This window comes from Heteronotia binoei, chromosome 7, assembly GCF_032191835.1.
Source record: "Heteronotia binoei isolate CCM8104 ecotype False Entrance Well chromosome 7, APGP_CSIRO_Hbin_v1, whole genome shotgun sequence".
NCBI classification, from domain to species: Eukaryota; Metazoa; Chordata; class Lepidosauria; order Squamata; family Gekkonidae; genus Heteronotia; species Heteronotia binoei.
The window spans coordinates 71752081-71773249 of record NC_083229.1 but is presented as its reverse complement, the minus strand read 5'-3'; the positions used below and the strand labels follow the sequence as shown (position 1 = coordinate 71773249).

The following is a 21169-nucleotide window of genomic DNA, read 5'->3' as shown; positions in this document are numbered from 1 at the left end:
CCCTTGCCCTGGTGACTTTCAGTTTGGCCTCCTTCGGCCCGGGGATTACCAGTAAGTTTTGAGAGCCAGATCGAAGTACCCTCGGGGGAATGTATTGGGAGAGATGGTCCCCTAAGGTAGACAGGTCCTCAACCATATAGGGCTTTATAGGTAATAACCAGCACCTTGTAATGAATCCGGTATGCTATTGGCAGCCAGTGCAGTTCCCACAGCCCTGGCTGTATGTGCTCCCACTTAGGGAGCCCCAATAACAGCCTGGCCACTGTGTTCTGCACTAGCTGTAGTTTCCGGGTTCAGCACAGGGGCAACCCCATGTAGAGGGCATTACAGTAGTCCAGCCTCGAGGTGACCATTGCGTGGATCACAGTTGCCAGGTCGTCGCGATCCAGGAAGGGGACCAACTACCTTACCCGCCTAAGATGAAAGAAAGCGGATTTAGCAGTGGCTGCTATCTGGGCCTCCATTGACAGGGCAGGCTCCAGTAGTACCTCCAGGCTCTTGACCTTGTGCGCCACTTTCAGTGGCTCACCGTCAAGCACTGGTAGGGGAATAAAAAGGAACAAAAAAGGTGACACTTCAGAGACTCAGGCTAGAATATACAGTTGCAAGGAAGTTTAGTTTAAATAATTGGTTAGAACCATATACAATATATTTAGAATTGGATTGTTGGTTTTCATTATCACACCAGAAGATAAACTGAAAAGGGGACCACCCCTTCCCACATTTGCTTCCCCAAACCAAATAATCTTAGAGACATTTCTGACTTCACAGTGTAAAATGCTTTGTAATGTGAAAATGCTTATGTATTGGTACAAGTAGTTGAACACTACACTAGCTTGAACATGACAGTGAATGCCCGAAGATTTTGTGATTTAGTCTTTGCATTATTTAACTGTATTGCCATGAAAAATCATATATTATTTTTCTTTATTTACAACAGTTATGCTACTTTTGCTCCCAATCACAGTTCATGTGGTGAACATAAAAACATTTAAACTATTAAAAATAAAGTTAACATTATAAATCGATTACATCTTTCTTCAGAAAATATCCATGACAGTGAACTGTGCCATTAGAACTGACCTGTAATACTTGAGGGTTTTCCCTCAAAGTAAGTGCAAGAAGAATGATGACATTCTAAAATGGGGGCTTTCCCCATAGCGCATTTGAGTTAACATGTTGTATTGCATTTGCTCTACAAGTAGGAACATAAAGTATCAGTAAGGCATGCATGAAGACATATCTGTGCTAGTTGATTTTCTTTAATAGCACATATGTTGTTCTGGGCTAGCTTCTGATTGTGACTTGAACCAACACATTATTTTTTTTAAAGCTACTATAGATAAGCAGTGGACAACTCACCATGGTTCAGTTTGTACTTCATTTATGACCAACATCTGTGAAAATTCACAAGTTTATCTTTTACTATAAATTGTCTGCATCTACGTTCTTGCACAGCTGGTTGGAAACTGTAATGTTGGTGTGGGGAAAGTTGCCAAGGATGGAACCAGGATGCTTGATTTACTTTTTAAAAAAGATTCTGGTAAGATTGGCTTGTCTGGGATTGCATGCCAGATTGGTTTGTTATAGTTTTTAAATATGTGTTACAAAGCTTCCCCTTAAAATGGCCAGGCTTCCCCCCTAACCTCATGCAATTACTTTTTATAAACACTGTATTTATGCGCTGTCATGTCCTGCCTTGTTGATTTGTGTGACTTTTCACATCTTGATTATTTGATTGGTGGACTGCAGTATTCTGTAAATTACTTTCTAATGTACAAAACATTCAAATCAACTTCAGTAATCATCAGTTTAATAGAGGCCAAGTAAGGGATTAAAGCCATCAACATCTGAGCATGTGCCATCTAATCTGATGAAAGCCAATTACACAGGTGTATATGGCTTAGAAGCGCAAAATGTACCATATTTTAAATTGTAAAGAGTTAATTTCAGAGCAGAAAGCTCACCTCATTGTAAAGCATTATGAATTATGGAAACCTGTTATTATAACCCCATTATATTCATTCATTTGGTCCTTAGTAGAAGAGTTCATTATTAAATAACAGTAGTTGTAAGTATGTCTATAATGTATAAAGGATTAGATCAGCAAAGTCACTCTGGAAGAAAGAAGAGATAGAAAAGTGAGATGTCTCAGGAAGACTGATTCCAACAGAAATAGGTATGATAAGAAACTAGTAAATTTTTGAATAAATCTGTTCAAAGGGGAAGAGAGTGAGAACTTCACTTTTCAGCACCGCTTCACTTCAAGTACCAGTCAGTTCATTTTAAGTCAGAAGCTTCTACTCCATTTCTGTGTTTCTGTCATATAAAAATATAACACCTTCTGGCATTGATGCAATAGATTCCCAATTTATTTGGTGTACTTCTTCAAGGAAAAGATGTAGATATTGAAATGTTGACTCAGCTGTTTCCCCTTAAAAGAATAAAGAATATCTTGATTATAAAATGGAACTAGACCACTATCAAAATCCAAAAGGATGATCTAATATCAAATTGAAGATATGCTGGATCAAAGCTAGTATCCTTGCTGTGATTCCCTTTTTCAGGCTGTTAATTAGAGAAATGTATTGAGGTAATGTTTAATGCTTGCTTGATGTCAGAAACTAAATTCTTTATGACCCTTATTTCTAACAATTCCATGTTAATTGTGATACCAATGTGTGCTGCTTGTGTGGTTGTTTCTTCATGTGTATAGTCATGGCTACTTTCCATCTGAGGAAGGAGGTAACGCCTTCTGTGGAATTTCACATCAAAAATCTCAAAGGAATGTTGAAAGAAATACATTTAAAAACTGATGGGTAAAAACTCTTTATTACTATGAAGTAAAATTATCTTGTTAAATATTGTCATTTCTCTAGGTAGCTAAGGTGGTATGTACAGGGGTCCTAGGCATCCTCAAATTATAGGTATGAAGAGATAAGGGGCAGCTGCTCCATGGTAAGGTAGTATGGATGATGATCTGTTTGGGCTGAGGGAAAGGCAGCAAGTTGGATCCTGTGATCTGTTTGTGGAAGGTGCAGATAGTCATCAGTCTTACCCTTTCCACAACAGGTCTTTTCAGTCCTAAGACATTTGTTCACAGGGGTGTAGGACTGGTAAGGAGTAACAGCTTATGGTTCAGTTGTAGTCGGGGAGGAGAGAGAGCAAAATCACTCCTTCCTCCCATTTGTGTGAGCATAGCTCTGCTGATGAAAGAGGAAGAGGGGAACAATTCTGCACTTCCCCCTCCCCATCGCAGCCTTGTGTCCTGTGTGACTATTACTCTGTGAAGCTCTTGTAACCATGTGAATAAATTTTCCTGGAGTTAGAAAAGGACTGCTTTGGAAGATCTTGAGTCATTTTAGTCCTAGTCAGACCACTTTAATCTTCCAGGTCATTTCATTGCTAATCTAAGAGTGGCCATCCTCAAACAAATAAATTTCAAAGGAAAATTTCAGCACAAGACTGATAAATTTTAGTTAATTCACAAATTCTGAACAATGAACTTCCCAGGGCTGAATAGGGACATAGGATTTCTAACTCACTATAGATGCTAATTTTCAGCCCCCAAGTAGTCCACCTCTGATCCAATCAAGCTGATTCCAATATACATTGGACTTTTGCATCCTTTACAAGCATTCTTTACAACACCCCTCCCACCTTCAGACAAGGATAAAAGCACTCTCATCTCCTATTCCAGGGGTGGCTAACGGTAGCTCTCCAGATGTTTTTTGCCTATAACTCCCATCAGCCCCAGCCAGATGGCCAATGGCTGGGGCTGATGGGAGTTGTAGGCAAAAAACCTCTGGAGAGCTACCGTTGGCCACCCCTGCCCTATTCCACAGTGTCTGACAGAAGGAAGCTTTGATTCTTGAAAGCTTACACCTTGGTGCTACTGGACTCAAATCTAAATGATTCATATCATAAAGATATCAAAATTGTTAGGGCTTTTATCAAACTGAAATGGAGATGCAAAAACAGTCCAAGCCACTCTGATTACTAGAAATGTATCCGGGATCAGCAGCAAGCCCTGAGTTGAGAGAAGCCCCTATGCTCAGGCCGCATGGAGGAGAGCCAGGACTCAAGCTGCCTCTCCAGCTGATCCCAAGACTGCCCTTGATGCCCCAGACCTTTGTGCAGGCAGCAAAGTGCAAAGAGGCAAGCCAGGAGGTGATATGGGCCATCTTGGAACAGGAGCAGCCAGTAGAGAAGCTGGTGCCACAACACTCAGGTTGGGAGCTCTGGGAAGAGGTATGCTCTGGCATTGTGGTGGCAGTGCTGCTCTGCAGAAGGCCCACAGGGTCCTGGCTGCCCAGGCAAGTGCCTGCTTCTCCAGCATCAATTAGCATTGGCTCCCCAAACTCAGGAGCTGGCTGACAGCTCGGGGCAATGGCAGCCACTCCACAGATATTCTGAGGAGGGTAATTAAAAGGGAAGGCTCAGACATTTGGGCAACCAATGGGGAGGGGCAGCCCAAAGAAGGGCAAGTAGGCTGCCCAATGGTTGTAAGCCAATTACACAGTGGGCAAGTGGGAGGACAAGGCCAGGATTGCATGACCTATGCTCCAGTGGGGGAACATCCAGCTTGGAGGAGGAGGAGAAGGTACCCTCCCCTCCTATTCTGAGGCACCTTTCGCCAAGTAGTGGGCAAGACAGCAGAGCGCAAGCTGCCCCAGGGTGAGCAGGCATGGCCTCCCAAAAGGAATAAAATCAGGCCATATACTACCTCTTTCAGCAAACAATCCCCAAATGCCAAACATTGGAGGAAGGGTTGGGCCTTCTGATGGCAGCCAGGAAGGTGTCCATCTTTTGAGAATGCAAACTATATTTTGCTACTAATTATAATAAAAACATGTGTTACCACACAAACTCCATAGTGGACATGAACAGCTGTGACAAAGATAGTAAATGCTGCAAGTATTGGTTCTTCCAATTCGCCTTGAAATCCAGCAGTTGCTGTATAGACCATGACAGCCAATGGAATCAAAAGCCAATGAAGCACTTCGGACTTCGTGTTAGTCATCTGGCAAATTATCATCCTGCACTGTAGGAATTAAATTTGGATATATGAATGAGTAGCAGAGGCAAAATAACCTTTTCCCCCCTAGTTGGGAAAGAGATTAGGAAATGGAGACAGCACCACATTCACCACTGAATATTGGCCTTCATTACTGAAATGAAGTGTTGGATTCAAAATCTCATTTGTGGAGCTCCACTAATACAATGGAACTTGCCTACCTTCCCCTGCTGTTGTAGTCCACTAAGCTTGCCCAAATGCTGCCTCTGAAGAACAGTGGAGCTTCAGGAACAATAAGAGAAGAGAACTCAGTAACCCGCCCCCCCCCATCACACACAGATACACACACCACTGACATTCAGCAGAAAGACAGCCTTAGTAAGTATATGGCGGGGGCTCACAAATGTTGAGCTCACTAATCCCTTCTGGTGACTTTTGCACCTGTTTGTGGAAAAGACATTCAATTAGGATCCTTTTGTGTATATCTAACTAACTGGAGCAGGATGAGGATGCCTATTTGACTGAAAAAGGTATCATGTATTCATACGTTCAATAACATGCACAAGGAGACCAGTGTTCCCTCTACGCTGAGTTAGCGTGAGCTAGCGCACAGATTTTTAGCCTCTGGCTCACAGATTTTTGTCTTAGCTCAGAAAGGATGGCCCCAGAGCACACTAATTTATGCAGGAGCTCACAACTTTAATGCCAGTAGCTCACAATTTTTGCTCACAAGACTCTGCAGCTTAGAGGAAACATTGGCAGAGACTGCTGTCTGAATAGTCACATTGTTCACTTTCTTCCTCAGTCCATGGGTATGTGTACCCATGATTAAAAAGCTGAATTGGGGACAAACTAAATATCTCCTGGATTTTAAAAAGATGTAGACAATGGGCTTGGAGCTTTTCAGAGCAATTCAGATATTCTTCCATAAAATGTTAATGCCAGCTGATAACTGATATTCTGTAAGAATGTACTACTGAGTAAATTTATTTTCCAGCTACTACGTTTTTCTAGCTACTCTTTTTACTAGCTTTTTACTAAGCTTTACTAGCTTTTTACTAAGAATGCAAGATCTTAAATTGTTTATCATCCTCTTCCCTTAATTCTTCCAGCCATCAATTTAGTAAGACACTCTGTATCTGGAAACTGAGAACAAGATCACGCTATCATGCCAATCACAAAGCAAACCCCACTGAAAAAGTTGTTAAACTGACCAATCTACCACCACCATCTCAAGCATCTGCAGAAAAGGAGCTCCTTGGTGGAAGAATAGTAAGGAGAAGCTGACTGGAGACGTAATCAGAGCCTTGGTTTTTATGTTCAGAGATGGCCGCAAGTATGTTTGTCCCAGATAAGAAAGAGCTTTAAAGTTAACTCTGTCAGCCTTACTGTCTAGCAGCACCTCTATATTTTGGACATGCTGAGACTGTATACGTCATTTCCCCCTGAACTATGAGGCATATAAACCTTTAAATATCTGAAGAATGTAAAATCCTAAATTGTTTATCATCCTCCTCCCTTTTTGTCCACACAGACACAAAGTGGCCATGCTATTTATCTCAAATTGCATTCTTGTTAGGTCACAACTGAGAATAAGGATCTCTTAAGCGTGGATGCTATAAAAATAAAAGGTGTATTTAAGATAGTGAATGAAAATAAAAGACAATGGCTACAATCTATTACAGAGTTAAGCATACTTAATCCTATTGATAGCAAAGAGCTTAAGCACACTTCTGTACCTGATTGTGACAAATGTGGTCGAACTGGAGGGAAAATAAATTGCTATGGCAACTAGTGTCTGAACAGGAAAGAGGAATAGAAAAATTTAGCAGAGTGAAATAATATGGTTCTTGGATTCATTAAATACAGGGTTTGGGTGTTTTTGTATGGTATGAATGAAAACATGGTTCAGTCATGTAATTCCCTAACAGAATAATAATTATTTCTGCAAGTCAGCACTGAAACATACATTATACAGAATATTCACAGTGAAATGCTAGCTAACAAGGAACATATGTGTCCATATTTTTTCTCTTGTAGGCATCTTGCCATTATTGGCTCAGATGTGTCTGGATACTATCATGTGCAGGAAATTCCAAAGTAAGTTTTTCTCATTGAGGAATATAGCTGGAACCCTTAACAAAAGCATCCACTCAGGCTGAAATCATTGTGCAATAAATCTTGTCTTTTTAGAATAAAGTCACACTGCAAGGCTAAATGTCTGTTTCAGAATGGAACTATGCAAGTAGAACCAGCTATTACTGTGTTTGTCTGGACTTATAATAAATATGTGAATGTTGGTAATATTTACATTTCATATTTGGTTTTTGAAGCTGAATTCCTAAATGGAACATTGCAATTTAGCAATCTTGTTTACCCATGACCGCTGTGGAGTATTTCACTTTCAAATATTTAAAACTAATAATATGACAATTGTGCTTTTGGTGGATGCTTTTCTGTGGGATTAGACCATTTTGTTTGCATTATGAACATTTTGAAAAAATTGTTGGGGTGATTACAGTTTTTTTTCCTTAGGCTTAAGTAGTTCCTTCATTTAAATCTGCTTCCTGGCCAAAAAGACTCAACAAATGCTATAATGAGTGCTTTTTAAAAAGCAGGAACGCAGTTCCAGCTGGCTTGGCATCAGGGGTTATGGCCTAATATGCAAATGAGTTCCTGCTGGGCTTTTTCCTACAAAAAAGCCCTCCATATAATGTAGGATAAACCTGCAAATAATAAACAGAGAAAGATAAACAGTAGCAGAAATATTTTAAAAGCTAGCTGCAATAAAACAAATCTTAATACCAAAAATGGAAGGTCTTGATCACTCTCCTGAATAGGGAGAGAACCAGCCTCTGCCCATCTGTAACCCTTTAGAAAGCAGGAATATCAAAGACCTTATGAGACATTACATGGGTTACAATGGGATACTCTTTCAGCTGAGTAGTGTTTTTTAAAGATCTCTTTGATATTGCTCTGGAGCCAAAGTAAACCACTTAAGAACTAGAATTGTATCTTCTGTTAATGTTATTCAGCAACCCAGTTGCATTCTTGACCAGCTATAATTTCTTGACACTTCAAAATGTAGCCCCAAAAGGAATGCAAAACTCCTAGTCTACTCTTTGAAGCCACCAGGGCATATATTACAGAGACTAGGACTGTGCTTTCTAGGAGCAAGATGCAACTGATGTACCACATAGCCCCCCAGATAGTCAAACTTTAAACTACAGCACTGCTCAAGTGCATGTCCAAGTCCTTTTCGGAGGGGAGAGTGATCCATTCAGAACAGGCTTACAATCAATCTCCAAGTTCAGTGTGTCTCCCTTGGGTAACTCAGTACTGAAGGAAATATACTCAAAAGTGATATATATCTCTATAAATTGCAGTTTCTGCAAATTACTTAGTTTACTTTATAAAATGCGAGACTGAAAAAACGCTACTTCGCTTTGATTTTTTTTAAATGGCAAATGAGCAGTGTGCCACTAAACCATAATTTACCAGTTAATCCCTGCAGAAGAATCTGCACTGAACTGATTCTTAGTGCTATTTTTACAACCTGTGCTGGCACATGAAATGTAAGGTCACAATACCATATTGTCTGCTAACTGAAATAGCTAGAGGTGGAGTAATAGTGAGCACGGAAGTCCTCTTCAATTTCAAACAGGTATAATGAGAAATCCAATCTCTTCAGGGGTCCTCTTATCCTAGAAGCATCATACAAGCTATTTATGAACATGTGGCCTTTGCAGGGTTGTAACAAAACAAATATAGTTCCATTTTCTTAATTAGGTAGGATAAGATGTTTATAAAGTGTATTTGAAAGATATCCAAGTATACTTACAATGACATTTGAGAACACAACTCCAGCCATCCATAGGAACAGCCTGGTTTGTTTTACCAGTATTTCACATGGTGATAAAAACACCCAGATGGTAAGGAGCATAAAGAGCAACATAGGAGACAACAGTGGTAGCAGTCCTTCATACAAAGAATCCTTCAGCAGTGTTTTCTTTCTATATGCTCTGCAAAAGAAGCAATTGGCTTTATGGATGGAGACAGCATTAATCTACAAATGCCTGTATAGTCAGAGTCACAAGTCCTAAGGCACTGGTCACAACCCTCAGCAATTCATTTATTTAAAAAAAATAAGAACATTATTTAGAATTAGATACAATTGGGAAAAAACTTATGAAGTGCACAAATGATTAATTTAACATGTTTTGAATCAGATTATTTTCTTATCTGTAGGCAGACTTTTGTTGCTACCTATAATAGCCATAATAAGCAGCTCTTCAGCTGTAATATAGCAGTTATTTATAACCCAGGTTGCAATTTTATGGACACTTTACTGTGAGAAAATTCCACTGGATTCTATAGAACTTAATGGGAGTAAATATGCATAACATTTCCCTGTCAATGGGAGAATGAGAGTACAATACAGAAAGAAGATGCTTTAATCAACAGCATTTGGAAAAGCTGCTTGAACTACTGATATGAAGCTCTTTATGTCAAGTCAGAGCCCCGGCCCATCTAGCTCAGTATGGTCTACTATGAGGGGAACCAGTTCTCCACAGTTACAAGCGAAGAAAAAGGATCACTTTAGATACTTTTAACTGGGGATGGCAGAAACTGGAACTGTAGGCTTGTTCCACTGAGTTCCGCAAGTCTCTTTTAGTGCAGCAATTTCATCACTTCTGAATACAGCATATTACAAACTTTTTCCTAAACAGATACATTTTAGGAAGGACTGAGCTAGGAAGGAAAAAAATCAGCTGAAAAATTTAGAAAGGAAGAATGGGGTGGGGGAGAACCAGCTTCTTGTATTAATTTAGCAATATGTAACTTGCTGAAACAAACACAATATATTTTAAAAAATTAAATATATTTCATTACAGGATAAGAAGCATAATGTCTTAAGTAGGATGAAAAAGCATTCACTTATGTTGGCACTTACAGATAAATATTGTAGAACGTCTGTGGAAGGGAAATAAATACGCAGCAGACTAGGAAGAGAAAACAAATGATGAATCATGGTTACATGCCCTTGACAAAGAAGACTTATCAATACGTTTTTGTAGAAGCAAAGCATATAAACAAAAATTCATCAAATATACGCAGAATGCATGGTATGTGCTATGTAAATAGCTATTTGTAAATGGATGGAGAAAGAGCAGGAAGAATCAAGCATATGAAGGAAGCTGACACACAGACTGTTGGGACAGATTTGTGCAGTCAAGTGAATGCATGCCCTTTGCATGCATCCCATGATACTGTCCCTTACATACCATATTGGACAACACATACCCAAGGCACCTGCAGCCATACATATGGCGTGCAATATTCTGCATGTACTTTATGGAGTCAGAGCCTGTGGCTTTGCATCAAGTTGCAATAGGATGCCTAATATAAAATAAGTACCAATAGTGACTCAACCCTATTGACACAGGATTAAACTACATGTAATGTGGATGTGCTATTATATCATAACTTTAAATTTAGCCACTAGGAGTTACCAACTTCAGAGCAACAACAAATCAGTGTGTATGCTTAATCCTTTTTACCCATGTACTTTTTCCTGTTCAAAATCAGTTCCTTTAGGCTGACATTTGTCCCACCGGAAGGCTGGTGGGAAGAAAGGTATGCTTCGCAGTAACAGATACAGCAGGCATGGAGAGGAATGGTTTTGACCAGTGTTCCCTCTAAGCTGAGTTAGCATGAGCTAGCTCATAGATTTTTAACCTCCAGCTCACACATTTTTGTCTTAGCTCAGGAAGGACGACCCCAGAGCACAATAATTTATGCAGGAGCTCACAACTTTAATGCCAGTAGCTCACAAAGTAGAATTTTTGCTCACAAGACTTTGCATCTTAGAAAGAACAGTGGTTTTGACTGGAAAAATGATGACCATCCCACCCCATCTCTTGTCTCAATTAAGTTGGTAAACCCCAGTGACTGCATTTCAGGGTTTGTGTATGTGTTTGTGTGTGTTTTTTCCAAAAACGAGATTCAATCGCATATCCCTTGCATATGCAGTTTGACCCACAGATGAGGAGTGGCGAAGGTGAGAGTGCAGAAGTCAATCTCAATCCAGACCTACTGAGTAGTTCACAAGTATAGATAGGGAGGCAATCATAGGCCTGAGTCCAGTAGCACCCCGAACCAACAAAATGTTCAGGGTATACGTTTTCAAGAGTCAAAACTCCCTTTGTCAGATTCATCGGATAAGTAGGTATCTGACAAAGGGAGTTTTGACTCTCGAAGACTTAGACCTCCAAAATCTTGTTGGTTTCTGAGGTGCTACTGGACTTGAATCTAGTTGTTCTATTGCAGACCAACATAACTACCCTCTGAAACTAACCACAGGCCTACAATGTATAGGAGGATACACAGCAATTCCAAACCTGTTCATCCTTGTTTTAAGAAGCTTCAGATTATGAAACATTTCAGATGCTGTTCTTCATGTTGTTTATTGTTTTAACTTTGTAATTACTCCATAGTTTCCCCCTCTGCTCCCCTAAAAACAAAGCCAACAGCTGCCCTATACATAACATCTGGATTATATCCTGCTAGAAGAAGCATCTCCAGTGTGTTGGATATGTAAACTATATTATAGTTAATCTGCACTGCAGTTACTTATGGTTTTGATTAAGCAGAAAGGGCCTTTGCAACAAAAACTTGACTTACGTATAGCAGTTAAAACATCTGCATCATATTAAAGAAGAGCTAAGACAAAACAATGATACTTGAGGTTAAATCTAAATTTCCTGCTGCAATGTTAAGAGTTTGATTTGTTAAAATGAAAGCAACCAAGAAGAACATAAATAGAGGCTTGGACTAGAATTAGCAATCTGAGGCTGCTAACTGCCAACAATTTGTTCTTTAGATGCAGTGCTATTTTGGCCAAGATGAATACACTGACCATAACCATGTCCTTGCCTTTTTTTAAAAATGAAAGGTTTGCTCCAATTCTCATTCTCTTTCTTATGAGGGTGCATATAGTTTCCTAGACATTCCCTATATGAATGTGTTACTATACATTTCAGTCAATAGAATTCTGGGTAATGAAGCAGCTTTTTGCTCACACCTTTATGAATGAGCAAATCTTCAGGCATTGCTCTCATAAAAAACAGATGGTGCAACATGGCTGTCAAATGAGACATTCACTTGATCGCTGGCATCTACAACACCTTTTGCAATATGGCCAGATCCATGCAATATGCAAAGAATTGTCTGAAGCAATATTTAGGAACGTATTATTGCTTGCAACCATTCTCAAATTTTAGCAGTCTGAGACCTCTCTCACTAGATAGCATGCAAGTGTGTGAAAAAACAGGTGCAACCTAGACTTTTCCCTAACATGCTATGGTGGAAAATAGTGTCTGTCACATGTTACCAAATGCATGCTTTTTGTTACCCCATTTTAATTCACTCTGCAGGAAAATGTAGCAGATGGAGCAATTTTTATTGAGGAATTGTTCCAGCTGCAGTTCAACAATTAAACATTTGTAGAAACCTCATTATTACCACTGAAGGCTCACAAAAAACATCCTCCTCCTCTTTGTCATTTGATTTCTTGCAACTGTGTAAACCAAGAGTTAAAATTCATCCCATGAGAATACTTATTGAACAACTGCAGATATCCACAAAACTTTGCATTTAGATCTTTCTGCCAAGTTATTGATTACAGTAATAGGAGGTCACCATAAAATGCTCAGCAGTGACTAATAAATGCCACCAAATAGCTAAGTGATGTCCAATTAGTATTTAATGGCTCCTGTGAGGAACCTAGGAAACAATCATAAAAAATATACAAGTCTTTCAGTACTGCTTTGTTTTCCTTTCCCCCAAAGCCATGACGATCATGTGAATTTAATCTACAAAGACAACCAAACAATGTTTTGCATTACTAATATGATACATAAAAACTCAGCAGACATCCTTTTGTATGTCCACAACCCTCTAGCATTTGTTGGAACACTAATGAAATGAATGGGAGCTGCATAACTTATAGTACAATAGTACAAGAGAAATGTGCTCTATCCATTAACAAGGCTCTATCCATTAACATTTGTAAAACAATCAAAATATAAACCAAATCACCTTAAGTAGAATTAATCCAATCACTAAAACATTTGGTAATCTCCAGAAATGACTTTGCTTTTGACACACATCTCTTTCTGCATTTTGCAGTTGTATGAGGTAAAGGAAAGAAAACAAGAGAAACAGGGAAGCAGGAAAATAATTTAGTGGATAAACTGACAGGTGCATTTTCCATTCAGAAAAAATTGCAAACATTTTTACCAGAGAGTATCATCCCCACAAGTACCACTGCATAGCATTTCCATGTTCTGCCAATCATTCCTTTGTTCTCTCTTCTTAGTTTAAAACAATTTTATTGGTAACATATGGTAATAAATCTATATCTTACATCTTTTAAAAAAACTTCTTTTATCTACCCCATATATTACTTTCTACCCACCCCTCCCCCGTTACTTGACCCCCGCCGGTGTTATTTACTTAAAATGCAAATATTTAAAGGTACCCTTAACTATTAAAACAAAAATTTATATTCTTCTTTTTAAAACTTAATCATTATCAAAGATTGTCCAATGTCCTTTTATTTTCCACTCTTTTTCTACATATTTTCTAAACTTTTTCCATTCCGTCTTAAAAACTTCCAAATCATAGTTTCTTAATATTTTTGTTAATTTGTCCATTTCACTCCATGTCATAACTTTTATAATCCAATCCCATTCCTCTGGTATTTTTTCTTGCTTCCACAACTGCGCATACAATGTCCTAGCGGCTGAGAGCAAGTACCAGATTAAAGTTCTATCTTCTTTTGGAAATTTTTCCATTTGTAATCCCAACAGAAAAGTCTCTGCAACTTTGTTAAACTCATATCCCAAGATCTTAGAAATCTCTTGCTGAATCATCTGCCAAAACATTTTAGCTCTTTCACAAGTCTACCATATATGGTAGAAAGAACCTTCATGCTTTTTACATTTCCAACATCTGTCTGGCATCTTATTATTCATCTTTGCCAATTTTTTAGGAGTTATATACCATCTATACATCATCTTGAAACAGTTTTCTTTAATACTTTTACATGTTGAAAGTTTCATAGAGTTCTTCCACAAATATTCCCAAATTTCCATTTGTATTTCTTTATTTACATTAATTGCCCATTTAATCAATTGTGATTTCACTACTTCATCTTCTGTAGACCATTGTAGAAGTAATTTATACACTTTTGAAATTAATTTATCATTGTCTCCAAGCAGAACTTTTTCCAATCCAGTTCTGCCAGGATTCTTGTAAATATTTTATAGTCATTATTTAATAGCAAAATCAGTCTGCAATTTTTTACGTTCGTGACATCTATAGCTTCCTTAGGTATCAACGAAATAACAGCTTCTTTCCATGTGTTTGGTACTTTTCCTTTTATTCTTATCGTATTCATCAACTTCTACAATTTTGGTATTAACTCATCTTTAAAAGTTTTAAAATATTTAGCTGTATATCCATCAGGCCCAGGTGCTTTTCCATTCTTCATTGCGTTAATTGCTGCTTCAATTTCTATTTTTTCAATTGGGTAATTCAAAACTTTTCGCATATTTTCAGTTAAGGGCTCCATTTTTATCTTTTGTAAATACTCATCCATCTTCTCTTTCTTTGTTTTAACACCTTTAAACAATTTTGGCATAGTACTTAAAAATTCTCTTTTTATTCCCTCATGAGTAACCACTTCTTTTCCATCTACCACAATTCTGTTAATAATTCTATTTTCTCTCTTTTTCTTCAATTGCCAAGCCAAATACTTTCCCGGTTTATTTGCTCCCTCAAAGGATTTCTGCTGAAGCCTTTTCAAACTCCATTCCACTTCTTTATTTAACAAATGTCTCAATTGAGTTTGTAATATTGTAATTTCCCTTAAAAATTTCTTTTTCCCTGGCCTTATTCTCAACTCCCTTTCCTTTTTCTTTATTTCATTTTGAATGTCCAACAACTGTTTTTCTTTTACTCTCTTATCTTTATTATTCAAAGTAATCAACATTCCTCTCATAACTGCTTTATAGGCATCCCAGACCGTCTGAAAGTCAATATCCTCTTTGTCATTCACTTGGAAAAAAGCTTTAGTTTCATTTTCTAGGTATGTCACTGTTTCTTTATTCTGTAGCAAATCTTCATTCAATCTCCATCTTCTCACCTTCTTGGACAATTTTGTAATCCACATTATTGGGTTATGATCAGCACCAATTTTAGGTAAAATCTCTATTTTCCTTGTTATAACACCTAAATCTTTAGTTCCCCACAACATGTCAATTCTAGAAAAAGTTTTGCGTCTTGCAGAAAAGAAAGTATAGTCCCGAACTTCAGGGTTAAATTTCCTCCATATATCTTCCAAATTTTCTTGTTTAACCAGTTCAAAAAAAAAACTTTGGCAATTTTCCTTCTTTACTATTGTTTTTTCCCCCTCTCGACCTGTCCAATGAGTTCTTAACTGTTCCATTAAAATCTCCCATTATCAAAACTTGGTCATAGGTCAATTCATCAAGCTGTTGTATAATGTCTTTAAAAAAAATCCTTTGCACCATTAGGTGCATAAAGTCCCAATAAAAACTTTGTTCCCCATCTAATATTGTCTCTACTGCTACAAATCTTCCATCTTTATCTTTAAATACTAATTTTGGCTCCAATTCTTGTTTAATATAAAAAAACACTCCCCTTTTCTTCTGTTCAGCCAATGAAAAAAATTCCACTCCCAATTGTTTGTTCCATAAAAATTTATAATCCTTTTGTTTGATATGCACTTCTTGCAAACAAATTATATTACAGTTTTGTTTCTTAATCCAATGAAATGTTGCTCTTCTTTTTTGTGGTTAATTTAGTCAATTTATATTCCAAGACAATAATTTGTAACCCATCATGGTGCAAATTCTTTATTTTTTTCAAAAAATCTACGGATATCCTGTGCATTTGTAATTGTGATTCTTTTCCCCTGGAGTTCAAAGCTCAAGCCTTCAGGTGTTATCCATCTAAACCTCATTCCACTGTATCTCAATTTTTCTGTCAACTTTTTATATGTTCTTCTATCATTTATCACTTGCCTTGGCAGCTCCTTCATGATTCTCACTCTACTGCCTCCCACAATCAATGTCTTTTCAAAGTTTTTACTCATGATCCTTCCCACCATTTCCTTTGTCATATATCTTATGACAACATCTCTTGGTAAGTTGTTTTTCTTGGCATAAAGTGAGTTCACTCTATACATATAATCATACATGTTTTTAGTCTCTTCAGGGTCTTCCTCTAAAAATTCTGCAATTATTTTTATTATATATTCTTTTAAATCACCCTCCTCCTTCTCAGGTACTCCTCTCAGACGTATCTGAGTCTCCATCAATTTGCAGTCATGGATTGTCACTTTTTCTTGCATTTTCAACCAAGTGGAATCATATACTTTCATTCTGCCTTCTACCTCCTCCACTTTCTTAGATGTTTCCTCAGTTTCCTTTCTGAGATCTTCCATATCTTTTTTAATCTCTGCAATAATTTCTTTTTTCGATTCATTTATCATCTCTCTCACCCCTTTCATCATTCTGGCCTCCATTGCCTCCAACTGGTTCTGCATTTTTTTCAATGAAGTAGCCCTTGTACGGGGTTGCTTGTGTTCAGACATTTAAAAAAACAACAAAAATTTGGACCTCACAAATTTCCAATTTGACTATCAGATTCAAAAGGGTAGGACTTGCCCTTTATAACAAGCCCAATTTCGCCGTCCTCAGAGCTCCGAAAGCCAAGATATTTATTTTTAAAGTTTTTAAATCTTCCAAAATGGTGGTCGCAACTTTTTACTGCTCCTTACAATTTTTTCCCCCTTTTAAAAACATCTGAGGTCCACACCAATAATATGACCAATAGTATTTAACTTCTTACCCTCTTCTCAGTTAACTCCAATAATTTTTAATGTCCCAAATTCTTTAAAAACATTGTTTTTATTTTGACCTCCCAGCAATGGCCGCCGATGTTTCTCAATGGTAGTAAATTCGTAGAGTAGGTTTTCCTTCCGCTACTTCCTGCTTTTGTTGCCACGAAGTCTCATTCACACTGGTAAGGAGATCTCACGATACTTGACGTACTTCCTGTCTTGCTTGAATGTGCTGCAGGTCTGTGACGATGGTGCTCTTTTTTCAAAACTGCAAGTAGACTAAACAATAAATTCCTTTCCACTTTTTAGCACTTTTTAACACTGTCTTTTATATTTATAAAGTCCAAATTTCACCTCTTCCTCCCCTCTTCTTCCAGACTTTCTAGATTTTCCTTTCCCACCTTTTAAATTTATTCCATTAAGCTGTAAATAGTTCTGGAATGGAAGATAGTAATTTGTACCTTCTCTTCCAATTATCCAAGTTCCCACCGGTCTTGCAAAGCTTTAGATGTTTAGCAATGTCCAAGAAGGTTAGGATCCTGTCGAGCTTATGTCAAATAAATAACTCTGAAAACTTCTGCAGATGATGAAAATGCAACTCTTCCTGGAGACCCCTCAAAGCCTCAGAGGAGCCCTCCCCCCTACCCGGGATTCCCTTTTAGCTAAGGTATATCTCCTCAAAGTTTCCTGTGCATATCTTGGACTAATCTCTGACTGAGAAAAGTAGGCAGTAGGCATTAAATTGCCTTCCACTACCCCGAACAGAAGTTCCAGCCTGCTCCCGTTATGAGAAGCAGCTCAGCTCGACATTTTTCTCCCCCGGAAGTCCCATTCCATTCTCTCTTCTGTTCTGGTGCTGTCCTCACTCCACCTTCCACAAGCATACAAACATTTTTTGTATTCTCTGACAACACATGCTGCAGATGGGGTAAGCTAATAGAAAGAGCAGCAGAAGCTACCCTGCCCCCCCAACAACTTATGTACAGGAAGAAAATGAAATATTTTGCTTACACTCTCTAAAAGGCAGGCACTAGGGGAAAAAGAGGCACCTCAAGACAAATAGCCTGGTACCCATTTGTATAGCACATATTGTCTTGTAGCTTAGCAGGCAGGCTGCTGCAGGATGACTTAGAGATGAAAACAGAAGCAAATGCTTCATACCTGTATTCCCCCAAACAAAAGGCAGGGCCAAACGAAATGATATGTAAGAAATCTGTGAAGAAGAAAAATCGGAGTACTCTCTATATGAAATATTGGGAAGATCACATTTCTAAAATCTCTTGATGTCTTTAAATATATGGAAAAGCAGCTGTGCTGTTTCACCAATACAAGCCAGTTAGCTGCTACTAGGTCCACAAGGCAAAAAAGGCAACCTCTCATTTAACAGCAAAAGAAAGTCCATGTGACTGATTTGGGGGGGGGGGGGGTAGGCAGAGTACACAGGCAGAGGTTTGTAGCTGATCCCAGGGAGACTAGAAATCCTGAACTGGTGTCTGGAGGCAACACTGGAGTAGATGCAGTCTAATAAATTGAAGCTTAATCCCGACAACATAGAAGTACTACTGGTGAGTGGAAGGTCTAACCCAGGACTTAAGGTCCCACCCATTCTAGATGGCACTGCATCCCCCTTGAAGGAACTGGCTGTAGTCTGGGTGTGCTCTTGGATCCAGTCCTACTGCTGGATAAACAACTGGTTGATGTGGCCAGGAACACCTTTTACCAGCTTTGTCAGCCAGTTGTCCTTGGAATTGTGCTGCCCTTGAGAAGTGTAGAATGCTGCAGCCAGAAAGCTGAATGGGTCGTAGGGACCATATCACTCCAGTCTTGGCTCATCTACATTGTCCTTCAGCTTTTTTCCAGGCATAACTCAAAGTGTTGGTGCTAACATAAGAAGCTCTGTATCAGGGGTGTCAAACATAGTGCAGGAGCCAGCCAGTCCAAGTCTGTTATCTGGCCTACAAGCAAGGTGGCAGCAGCAAGAGCAGCAAAAAGGCATGCATCAGGTCAACTGGCTGGAGGGTTCATCCGCCCCTTCCTCTCTTTTTTGGTTGGGCTAGGCTGCACACATGTGGCTGCCACCCCCTCTCCTCCTCCTGTTATTGGCAGGGGTGTTGCCATCTCCTCATCAATGTGCATCAGTCCCAGGCTGCAATGCTGGAGAAGCAGCCTTTTGAGAGGAGGGAAGGATGAAGAAGAAGAGAGAGAAAGTGGTGTGTGAAGGTGGTGGTGGAGCTGCTGAAGGAAACCAGTTTTAGGGGAATGGGAATGATAGTGTATATGGGGGGAGAGGTTTAAGGGATGAGAGGGAAAGTGCATGCAATGGTATACATGGTGAAAACTACATTTGTAAAGCCATGGGAGGGATGTGTCTGAGATGGTGGAGGTGTATGTGGTACAGAGAACCACTGCCAGTCTGAAAAGTTATAAAGTATATATTAAAAAGAAAATGTTTACAGGCATACTTTTAGCACAGCACCAGGCTGAGCAAGGGACTCAAAAGAAATGGGTAAAACGCAAATCTTCTGTTCCTTTCTCAATACATGTCCTATCAGATGTTAAAATATAGGACAGGCATCTCTGGCTTAGGTTGTTAAAAATACCTACAAAGTGACCTTTACCTTGAAGCTCCCTCTTTCGGCCAGAACATGGTCAAAAATAGCTGCCTTCTAAGATGAAAGGTCTGTGTCCTCTCAAGGACTCCACATCCCAGGAAAAGGCAGCTCCTTTCTGCTGCAAGGAGTTTTTATCATATGTTTCTCCACCCATGAACCAGGTCACACCAGGTCAAAGAAGTATTTCCTGGGGCTTTCTGAAAATTATTCCTGGATCCATCCTAGTCTAAAATCCTCCAAATCTCTGTTCCCTGCTTGGAGAAGGGGAAAAGCTTGACCCACCAGTTATCTCTCCTGCTAGATCTATTAGCATTTGTATGAAGGTGAGCTGAGGTATGTCTGGGAAGCAACTGAACTGGCTCCCACCCATACATGGTGTTTGCCCAGAGGGAATTAAAAAAAAATGAAGTGGAGGTTTTGTTTATTTCAAAGCTCCAAGTAAAAATGCATTTCTTCACATTGGCATTAGCAAATTTTACCAGTCTAGGGGTCTGAATTACCCCCAATTTAAGGCTTTTGATTCTAAAATTCTGTCTGTGTTTGAAACAATGCATGTCTATTAACAGCTCTTTTTTGTAACAGATGTTGGTAAATCAAAGTACATTCTCAGCTTACAGATACACATCTGAACAGCATACTCAAGATTGGTACAAGACAGACATTGACTTCAGATTTTTACACAATTAGAGCAAAAGGTGTCAGTTATCAAAGACTATTAAATAAAGGAAATACTGAAAGAGAGTTAATGGTTTAAGCATGTTTGTACTTTGAGTAAAAATTAATATAATTAATTGGGTTTTCCTGTGTCCTAGGAGAGCCAGTTTGGTGTAGTGGTTAAGTATGAGGACTCTTATCTGGGAGAACTGGGTTTGATTCCCCACTCTTCCACTTGTACCTGCTGGAATGGCGTTGGGTCAGCCATAGATCTGGCAGAGGTTGTCCTTGAAAGGGCAGCTGCTGTGAGAGCCCTCTCAGCCCCACCTACCTCACAGGGTGTTTGTTGTGAGGGGGAAGGTAGAGGAGATAGTACCTGCTCTGAGACTGAGATTCAGAGTATAGGGCGGGATATAAATCCATTATCATCATCATCCTTTATAAAGCTTATATCTCTGGGATTACCTGGCATTACATGTTATCTTGTAACAAATGAGTTCAGCACCTCTGCTATGGTTTAGGACCAACATACCTGAAGGACAACCTATTCTCCTATGAACCTGCCAAACACTACAGTAATCTTTGGAGCCCCTACTTCAGGTGTCCCCATCATCTGAGATTAGGTGGGGGGCGACCCAGGAGATGGCCTTTTTGGTTGTGGTCCCAAAACTCTGGAACTTTCTCTCCAGCGAGATTTGCCTGTCCCCTTCTGTTGCCATCTTCTGTTTTGTTTGACATTCCTTCAGTGCTTCCTTATTCTTGCTTAATTGTTGCTTTTATGGTTGTATATTTTGGATCTGGTTTTAATTGATTTAATGGTGTTTTGTTGATTTTTAAAATGTTATTTTATTATGACTGTTTTAATTTGTTAGCTGCCATGATGGCCCTTATGAAGTGAGACAGGCAGGGTATAAATTTTGTTAAATAAACAAACTACATTCTGTTTCCTTACTC

The 21169-nt window shown here is 38.9% G+C and overlaps 1 protein-coding gene across 1 annotated transcript in view; it reads right to left on the bottom strand.

Moving 5' to 3' along the window:
- Positions 1-910: 910 nt before the first annotated feature.
- The window catches only part of LOC132575237 (ethanolaminephosphotransferase 1-like), a 72698-nt gene continuing 52439 nt past the window's right edge, over positions 911-21169 (bottom strand). The window contains exons 7-10 of the mRNA XM_060243832.1: positions 9972-10020; positions 8859-9039; positions 4862-5044; positions 911-2434 (exon numbers count right to left, since the gene is read on the bottom strand). Coding sequence (XP_060099815.1) covers positions 2372-2434; positions 4862-5044; positions 8859-9039; positions 9972-10020 — 476 coding nt within the window. The 3' untranslated portion in view covers positions 911-2371. The remainder of the gene's footprint in view (positions 2435-4861; positions 5045-8858; positions 9040-9971; positions 10021-21169) is intronic.